This window comes from Otolemur garnettii, unplaced genomic scaffold, assembly GCF_000181295.1.
Source record: "Otolemur garnettii isolate 467f Iridium unplaced genomic scaffold, OtoGar3 scaffold00007, whole genome shotgun sequence".
In the NCBI taxonomy this organism is placed as follows: domain Eukaryota; kingdom Metazoa; phylum Chordata; class Mammalia; order Primates; family Galagidae; genus Otolemur; species Otolemur garnettii.
The window spans coordinates 28,622,559-28,632,589 of NW_003852402.1; the positions used below are offsets into that span (position 1 = coordinate 28,622,559).

At 34.6% G+C, this 10,031-nt stretch overlaps 1 protein-coding gene across 1 annotated transcript in view; it reads left to right on the plus strand.

Annotated features, from left to right (window-relative positions):
- Positions 1-8,554, plus strand: part of EPYC (epiphycan) — a 33,891-nt gene extending 25,337 nt beyond the window's left edge. Inside the window, exons 4-7 of the mRNA XM_003783362.1 lie at positions 1,209-1,367; positions 2,117-2,319; positions 3,557-3,652; positions 7,926-8,554. Coding sequence (XP_003783410.1) covers positions 1,209-1,367; positions 2,117-2,319; positions 3,557-3,652; positions 7,926-8,096 — 629 coding nt within the window. The 3' untranslated portion in view covers positions 8,097-8,554. The remainder of the gene's footprint in view (positions 1-1,208; positions 1,368-2,116; positions 2,320-3,556; positions 3,653-7,925) is intronic.
- Positions 8,555-10,031: the final 1,477 nt, after the last annotated feature.

Below are 10,031 nucleotides of genomic sequence, written 5' to 3' on the forward strand. Positions count from 1 at the left end.
CTTTGCCTCTGTTGCCTTGTCTATCACCACTACCCTAGCCCAGCTCCCATCTTTAATCTAGACTGTGGCTCATCTCCGACGCCCTCCTTCAATCTCCCACTACACCTACAGCGGAGTGATCTCTTGGCATGCAAATCAGATCATGTAATACACATATCTTGGCCCGTCCTTAGGATAAGGAATAAAACTTATAGCACAATCTGAAAGGCCCCTGCACCTTATGCCCAAACGTCTGAGTTTCAGCCACATGATCCATCTTTCAGTCCTTCCAAAGTAAAAGAGATTGGCACATGTTACTTTTTCCTTCCTGCCTGCATAACCAATTCCTTCTCTTCTTGTAGTTTTCAACTTAGCTACCACCTCCTCAGAGAGCCCTTTCCTGACTTTCAGACAAGATCAAATCCCCCAGGTTATGCTTGTAGGATGATCCATGACGTTTATCACATTCATCATTGTATTTGTATTTAACCTTCATGAATCCTTTAGGCTGCCTCTTTCCTTGCACGTGGGCTATGAAAGAGTTGTTGGGGAGAAATTCTCATTTCTCTCTGTTTATGAAATAAGGGAAATTCTTGCTCTAGCTACCCAACTCCTCAAAGTCCTACTGCAGAATGTCTTCCCTGGGAAGAAGTTGCATATAGAAGATCATAAAACAGCTTTATTCACTGATATAGCAGATCATAAAACAGAACTGTCTCTCTTTGTGCTCACCATTGTTTTACCAGCTAGCATTGTGCCATTTATATACAAAGGATTCAGTAATACCTAATGAGCAAATAAATATTAATCATTGTTACTTTTTTCTTGAAGCAGATTTTGTTTCAATGAGATGTTTAAATATGGAACCAAAGACCTAATGAAAATATTACATGTAATATTTTAACTTCATAAAAAGCATAATCCTAATATTTACATTTTGAAAATTTAATTTCTAGTAATTATAAAAGTAACACTCATGCTATAGTCACTCAGTCCTTTAAAATAATTTTTTAAATGTGACAAAGAATATAATAATTATTAGGGGTAACTTTGATGTATTTGACTTTAATATTCCATTTGTAGGAAACTTTATAAAAAACATAAAATGTGCCACTGTGGTCTGTGTTACGGTCTAACCTTGTTTACCAAATATTTTTAACTACATTTTTTCTTAGAAAATGTTTTTGTGACATGTATGTATGATAGTTTTATTTGCCTTTGCCTTTTAGACTTTCCAACCTGCCTTCTGTGTACTTGTATCAGTACCACCGTATACTGTGATGACCATGAACTTGACGCCATCCCGCCATTGCCCAAGAACACTGCTTATTTCTATTCCCGCTTTAACAGAATCAAAAAGATCAACAGAAATGACTTTGCAAGCCTAAGTATGGACGACACCATTAAGCTCCATCTCTTCTTTAGAATTTTTACAGTGTAAAATGTTGATACTGAGAATTAAACTTGAATGCCAAAATATGGCTCATGAATCATTTTTTTTTCTTATTTAAATATGAAGGTTTGTTTTAATGATGAGAAGGATTATCATTATAATTAAATATAAATCATAAGTAATTGTATTTTATATTCTAGGAATTTTTATCATCTTAAAAGTAAAATGTCATGGTGGTATATTTATGAGGAGTTGGCTTTTTTTGAATAGGCTTTCGTTAAAGCTTAGCTGCTTTGTGTTTGACGAATGCTTCAATACAAGGCCAAAATTCTGACTTTATCATTATTGCCAACAGAGAAGAATTATTATGTCTTCATAAATTGTTTCAATCATTTGAAGATTTTTAAAAATTCCTGTATCTTTGGCTATTAGAAAGCACAACACTTTTCATCACTGAGAACAACATTTTAAATAGCAACATCCAAAGATTATGAAAATATGGAGAAGTACCAGTTATTTTAAATATGATATGCCAACTTCTTTGCTAAGGTTACAGCTCTTTATGAAGCTCATAGATATAAATAGTGTTGGGAGGAAATACATTTTTATAAAATAGTAAGATAATTATGTCATAAACTGTCCATTGTTAAATTCATATTTGTATTTGCTGTATGTAGGAAAATTGCATTCATATTTTTAGGTGAGAGAAACACATTTAACTTATTTTTATTTTTTTTCTACAAGATGATTTAAAAAGGATTGATCTGACATCGAATTTAATATCTGAGATCGATGAAGACGCGTTCCGAAAGCTGCCTCAACTTCGAGAGCTTGTCCTACGTGACAACAAGATAAGACAGCTCCCAGAATTGCCCACCACCTTGACATTTATTGATATCAGCAACAATAGACTCGGAAGGAAAGGGATAAAGCAGGAGGCATTTAAAGTAAGTTTGAAATTTGATGTGAAAGACTTTCTTCTTCCCTTTCCATTCAGTAGCCTTGTATAGGGGATTTAATTTAATCAGACATTTAACTTCCAAAATATACTCTATAACCGTATCTATCATACTTTTGAGAAATAACGTGTAGTGTGTTCTGGTACATTCTGAGGGTGGCCAAACACCAAGAACAGAATACACAGCCGGAATAGGGAGCAGGTGTCTGCAAGGAGCTCCTGGAAGCAGCACAAACCTGAGAAGTCACGTTTACCAAGCCCTTTGCTGAGGTCCTTTATGTGGTCAAAGGAGCACTGCGTGGTGAGGTGCAGGCCACGCCGTGAGGACAGAAGCCTCCTAAGAGACCTTGCAAAGGAGTCAAATAACCTTAGGGGTTTTCTAAGTAAGGGAAGCAGGTTTGTGGCAAGGTGACTTGCTTAGAACAATGGCATAGATTCTAAGAACTATAACCCCACTGGCTTTCTTACTCACCCTTACTGCATTCAAGCTGCACCTCCAAATATACACTGAACAAATAACTTTACAATATTTTATGAAGGGATATGAAATTATTCCCAGGGAGGTCATAGGTGTTAGTATGGCCTCATTACCACTAGGCAATGGTGAAAGTCCTGACTCTCTGCTAGGTCTTCTATGACACCGCCATGGTGGCTCAGGGGATTAGGGTGCATCGTAATAGCCTGGCAAGGATCCAAGTCTGGTCTGTCCACCCAGCTCTGTTGGCACAGGTGGTGGGAAGTCATGGCTTCTTCTAGTCTGTTTGGCTCAAGTACATAAGTTATTGTCCTTCAGTTTTCTGCTTGGTAGGCTGACACTTTCTTTGCACGTGGGCTATGAAAGAGTTGCTGGCGAGAAATTCTCATTTCTCTATGTTTATGAAATAAGAGAAATTCTTGCTCTATCCACCCAAATCCTCAAAATCCTACTGCAGAATGTCTTCCCTGGGAAAAAGTGGCCTTGAGTTGAGAAAACTGAACAAAACAAGGACTTTCCTAGAGACACAGAATACATTTTGTTTTCATGAAAAAATATTTGCTGATAGACAATTTTTCTAAGACTCATTTGAATTGTCTAGTGACTTAGAAACCTAAAATGCCTCAACTTTATACAGCGAGACCTAGACAGGCACATGTTGCTTCACAAATGTTTGCAGGTAGAGGCAATGGAAAAAACAACCGTGGCACCGTTAAAGTTTATTAAGTCTCTACCTATGGAATGTTTACAGGACATGTACGATCTCCATCATCTGTACCTCACCGATAACAACTTGGACCACATTCCTCTGCCACTCCCAGAAAACCTACGGGCCTTGCACCTGCAGGTAGGGTTCTAATAGTAAGGTGTGCCCAAAATCTCTGGGGAAAATAAAAGGAAATAGGAAGAAAGTCAGGACACAAAAATGTGTCTCTAATGACATGTTGATGTACTGTGACAATTTTTCTTTTTTTCCCCCTACCTCATTCATTCTGTCTGTCAGACTAAAAGTTATTTATGCTTTCACAGTCTTATCTCTTTTTATTGATTCCTGATAACCTTTGTCTTTATTTTTATTCATTTCCAAAAAAAAATGCATACTTGTAGTCCACAAAGCTTCTTTTGAAATAAATTAAAATCTTCACCTGATGAAGAAATATGTCGGGATTAGAAGGTGAAGAGAAAAGGGAAAAAGAAAAATTTGATTTGACTTCTAGCATTGAGGGAGAATATCAAATTTATATTTTGATTTTAGATTTTATGTACTGACTTAAAGTCAATCCTAAGGCATTCCTGTATGTGGAGACAGGACAGACCTCCTTATTTGCTGACAATAGAGAATACAGTTGTTTCTTTGTAACCAACATATTTGGAAGTTTGAATTATTCTAAATCCTGCTGTACCACATTTTATCTTTGAAGTAATTGAGTAAAAACACATTTTCAAAACTGTTATGATCTAATGGTTTCTAAATAGGTTTAAATTTCATCATGTGATTAAAAATTGTTCAATTAAAACACATTTTTGCTTGTTGAAACAAAGAAAGATAAATTATTGCAGATGTGGGTAACTTTTGGTCTACAGCTGTCATTAGCCTTCTTTAAAAATTTCATATGTTGCATGCAATAAAATGTAGAGATGACATCCATATGATGAACAAGTAAATACTGTCATAGTCCAAAATTACAATTTTTCTTAGCAAAATTGCAAGCCAGTACAGGAAGTGATTTAGCTGTGTACAGGCATGTCTCTGATTCCTGTCTTTTTCTCTGTGGATCTACAAATGTTAACTTCTGTGTCTTTTCTTTTATTCATATGAAAATATACTTTCCTTCCATAGGAATGAGATATCATTATAAACCCTATAGAAATAGGAAAGATAATAAGGAAACACTATGAATAACTTTATACCAACAAATTAGATAGATTAAATGGACAAATTCTTAGAATGACACAAATTACTAAAATTGACTAAACAAAAAAATATAATTGTAATAGATCTGTAACAAGCAAAGATATTGATTTAGCATTTTTTTACTTTTTTAATTTTTTTTATTATTTTTTTATTGTCCTGGGTAGAGTGTCATGACATCACAGCTCACAGCAACCTCCAGCTCTTGGGCTTAGGTGGTTCTCTTGCCTCACCCTCCTGAGTAGCTTGGACTACAGGCACCTGCCACAACACTGGGCTATTTTTTTGTTGCCATATAGCCAGGGCTGGGTTTGAACCTGCCACCCTTGGTACATGGACCTGGTGCCCTACTCACTGAGCCACAGGTGCCGCCCCTCGATTTAGCAATTTAAAAATCTTCCAACAAAGAAAAGCACAGTATCATATGGATCTATTAGTTAATTCTACCAAGGATTTAAAGAAGAATTAACGACCAGTTCTTCAACAAATCTATTCCAAGTGATAAAAAGGAAGAGAAAGTATGTCCTATTTCACTTTATAAGGTGAATATTATCCTAGTAACAGAACTAGACAAAGAGAACACAAGAAAGGAAAACGCCAAACCAACAGACCTTATAATATTGATGCAAATATGCTCAGCAGAAAGACAGCAAACCAAATCCACCACTATGTAAAAATGATTACACACATGATTTAGTGGGATTAAACAAAGGAATACAAGCATAGTTTTAATGTCTAAAACTCAAACACTGTAATATACATATTAATAGAATACTAGATAAAAGTCATGTGACTATTTCAATAGGTGCAGAAAAAAATTGAGGAAATACAACACCCCTTTAAAATGCTAAAATCATAGAAAGAACAGGAAACTTCCCGAATGCAACAAAGAGCATCTTTATTGAATAAAAGAGTAAAAATCTCGTAATCAACGTCATATAATGCAGAAAGGTTGAAAACTTTCATCCTGTGATCAAGAAGAAGAGCAGGATTATTCTTCTCACCAGTTCTATTCAATATTGTACCTGGGAGTTCTACATAGGACAATTAGAAAAAAAGTTACAATATATAATAAGTAAATAAATAAAGAGTATCCAATTGGAAATGAAGCGGTTTTGCTATTTTCAAATGGCATCTTGTATAAAAACACTGTAAGAAATCCACTAAAATCCACTAAAAACTATTTCAACTAATGAATGAGTTGAACAATGTACCAAATCAAATTACAAGATCAATATATAAATTGCATTTATATATATTGGCCATGAACAATCTTAAAGTAAAACTAAGATAATTAATATGCAATAGTTACAAAAATAAAAAACAATACCTGAAAATAATTTCAACATTGGTAATATAAGCCTTATACACCTGAAGTTCCATTGTTGAAAATAAGAACATTTACATAAAGGAAAGATGCCCATATTCATAGATCAGAACACTTAATGTTATTGAGATGAAAATGCTCCCCAGATTTTAAATATGGAAATCCTAGGGAATACATTCAACTATTTGCACTAATGAGCAATGAGATAAGTTGTAAAATCAATATAAAATACCAATTTTATTATAATAAACTGTTAATGAACAACGCCGTGATGAGAAATGAACTCACACCTACTTTGTTGGCTAAATAAGATATGTATAAGTGTTGATGAAAAGCCTTATATATTGTTGGTGGAAGTGTAAACAGTGCAGCTACTTTGGGAAGCAGTTCAACAGGTCCTCAAAATGTTAGAGTTACTCAAACAGTTCAACAGTTCCTCAGAACCTAGAGTTACTATATGATTCCGAATGTCAATGTCTAAAATAACTGAAATCACGTGTCTACACAAAATTTGTATACGAATGTTTGCAAAGGCATTATTCATAACAGTCAAAATTTGGATTTGGAAAGAATCTATATTGCCCTTAATTGGTGAATAGATAAACAAATTTTGGTAGGTCTATACAATGGAATATTATTGGACAAAAAAAAATAATGCATGCTAATATATGCCACAACATGTATGAATTTTGAAAACATGAGGCTGAGAGAAAAAATTTAGTCACAAAGATAATATAATGGGCTGGGCATGGCCTGTAATGCCAGCACTCTGGAAGGCTGAGGCTGGTGGATTGCTTGAGCTCACGAGTTTGAGATCAGGCTGAGCCAAAGTGAGACCCTGTCTCTACTAAAATAGAAAAACTGAGGCAAGAGGATCACTTGAGCCCAAGAGTTGGAGGTTGCTGTGAGCTCTGATGCCATGGCACTCTACTCAGGGCAACAGCTTGAGACTCTGTCTCAAAAAAAAAAAAAAAAAAAGATAATGGGCGGCACCTGTGGCTCAAAACAGTAGGGCACCAGCCCCATATATTGGAGGAGGTGGCAGGTTCAAACCCAGCCCCGACCAAAAACTGAAAAAAAAAAAAAAGAAAGAAAAGAAAAAAGATAATATAATGTATAATTCTACTAATATTTATGTGACATGCTCAGAATAAGAAAATCTATTAATAAGAGAAGGTAGATTAGCAGTTGGCAGGAACTAGGAAGATGGAAATGTGTATGGATTTTCTTTAAAGAGTGTTAAAAATATTTCAAATTAGATTGTAGTGATGGTTGATGGTTGCACAACTCAGAATATATTAAAAATCACTAAACTGTGCAATTGAAGTAGGTGAATTTCATGGTCTGTGAAACATATTTAGTAAAGCTATGTACAAATCCAGCCCTGGACCCTGCTGCTCTCCCTTGCATTTGCCCCTCTCTCCATCACTCCACTTCAGCCACCCTGACTTGAGGAAGCAGCATTCCATGCTGATTCCTCCGGACTTTGAACTTGGTGTTCTCTCTGCCTGGGATGCTCTTCCCTTGGTTCTTTCCATGTCCCTGTCTTTTTGTCATTCCACGCTGAAGGTCAGTTTTCACACTCAACCATTTTTCCTCCTAATACTCAACATCTTTGGAAATAACATTTAAAAATGTATTTTATTACCTCTGTGTCTTCTATTTCCCCTACTGAAGTATAAGCTCTAGGAGAGCAAAAGCATGTCTATTTTTTAAATTATCTCCGCTGCCGGGAAATGCTTGGCCTATAATATTACACAGTTTTGATTGAAGGAAAGAATAAAAGAATACAAACAAGGGTGAGGCAAAACGGACGAGGATATCAAGCAATATTAGGAATATGTTGTATCTTGTCTCATAATTTATTTTCGTCTTTTTCAGAATAACAACATTCTGGAGATGCATGAAGACACTTTCTGCAATGTTAAAAATTTCACTTATATTCGTAAGGCCCTAGAGGACATTCGATTGGATGGAAATCCCATCAATCTCAGCAAAACTCCTCAAGCATATATGTGTCTACCTCGTTTGCCTATCGGGAGCCTTGTCTAATTTCACATAATGTTCAGCATTCGGAGGCCTCCCACAGCAAGACCAATCTTACTGCTTTGTTCAAAAACAAAACTCAGCCAGCTGCTTTCAAAAAGTTTTCTGAAAGATTATGTGATTACAAAAAATACAGCTACAAGTGTTACCTTATGGTGAAAATGTAGTTATTTAAGAAAACACTAGAGGAGTTAGGAATAAAGCTAAAAAATGTACCAAGAGTAAGACTAAGTGATACAAAATATTTCACAGAGATACTTACAAATCACCTATAGCTTGCAAATGTTAGAGGTTCATATCCTACATAATTTTGAATTAAGTAATAAAGAAGAATTTAAAAATAAACAGGTAGCTATGTTGTCAAGGTTTAGGTATTTTTAATTAAACCCTTGTATTTTTTTCATGAACGCATGTTTTTTGCCCTAATTCATTAAAGCATGAACAATAAAGGTATTTGAAAATTACAATGACCCTGTGGGGAAATATTCATTATAATCACACTATGCAAAAATCACAGACAACAATGAAATACATAATGTTCATCTTCTGAACAATAACATTTTATCATCTTAAAACCTATCAACTCATTTTAGACCTCTAGTAAACTGATTTGCTATCTTCTGTATTACAGTATCTGTAAAAAAGAAAATAAAATAGAGAAAATAGAAAATGATAAGATAACTATATTAGGAAATGCATCAAGGAACAAACATATTCTAAGGAGAGTTGATTTTCCAAAAATGTCTAATCCTAACATAGGCACATGGTTAAAAACTTAATTGCAAAATAGTATCCAATTTAAGGTGAATTTCCTCCCAGCTGTAAGGCTCCAAGTTCCAGTAACAATGTTTCTGCACAGAAGACCCTGCCTTGAAATTAAATAACTTTGCATCCATGTGAGAGTACATCTATGGATAAATTTATAGAAGTAGAGTTCTGAGTTAAAAATTATTATTTTAAATATTTTAAAATGTTATTACACATTGTCCTTCAAATGTATTACATCCAGTTACACTTTCATAAATAGTGTGGGAATGTACACAATTCTCTATACCCTCACTAAGATGAAAATTCTCTTATCAAACTCCCCAGAAATAATGTTTTCTTGTATAGGTTTATGAAGTTTTCCGAAAGAAACAAAAACTTATACATAATGTAATTACATTCTTATATCCAAATATAAATGTGCACGGGCTACAAAAGCATAAATTTCACCATTATGTGTCTATCTATACATAAAAACATGCATTCCTAAGTACAAACAATAATCACTGCTCTGAACTTTGCTTATTTCATTTAAAAATATTTCTTGGTGATCTTCCCATATCAGCACATATAGCTCTATCAATTCTGAAAACCACATATCAATCAGTATACGACATGGATGCCCAACTTTGCACTTAACACCAAAACTGCACAGAATATCCTTGCTTGAACAGAAATAATTTTGTGTACATGTGAGAGTACATCTATGGATAATTTTAATAGAAGTAGAACTCTGGGTCAAAGATGATTATTTTAAATAATTTGTTACTAAAGTGCTCTTCAAAGAAATTATATCCACTTACTCTTTCAGCAACAGTGTGAGAAAGTGAACAATTGGGCAGTGCCTATGGCTCAGAGGAAGAAGGTGCTGGCCCCATATACCGGAGGTGGTAGGTTCAAACCTGGCCCGAGCCAAAAAAAAAAGCACACAATTTTCTATAGCCACACTGTTTCTGAATTCCTAATTAATATAATTTTAAAAAATGAGATAATTGGTAATATATCTCTTCCAATATTTAAAAACACTATGTGGTTTATCTTACAAGGGTACAAGTGAATCTTTCTAAGAGTAGAATACAATCGTCTTAACACAATAACTAAGAAAATGACATGAATGCTATGTTAACTAGTTTGATGAAAATATTTCAAATTGTATATGCAAACACCACACTGTAC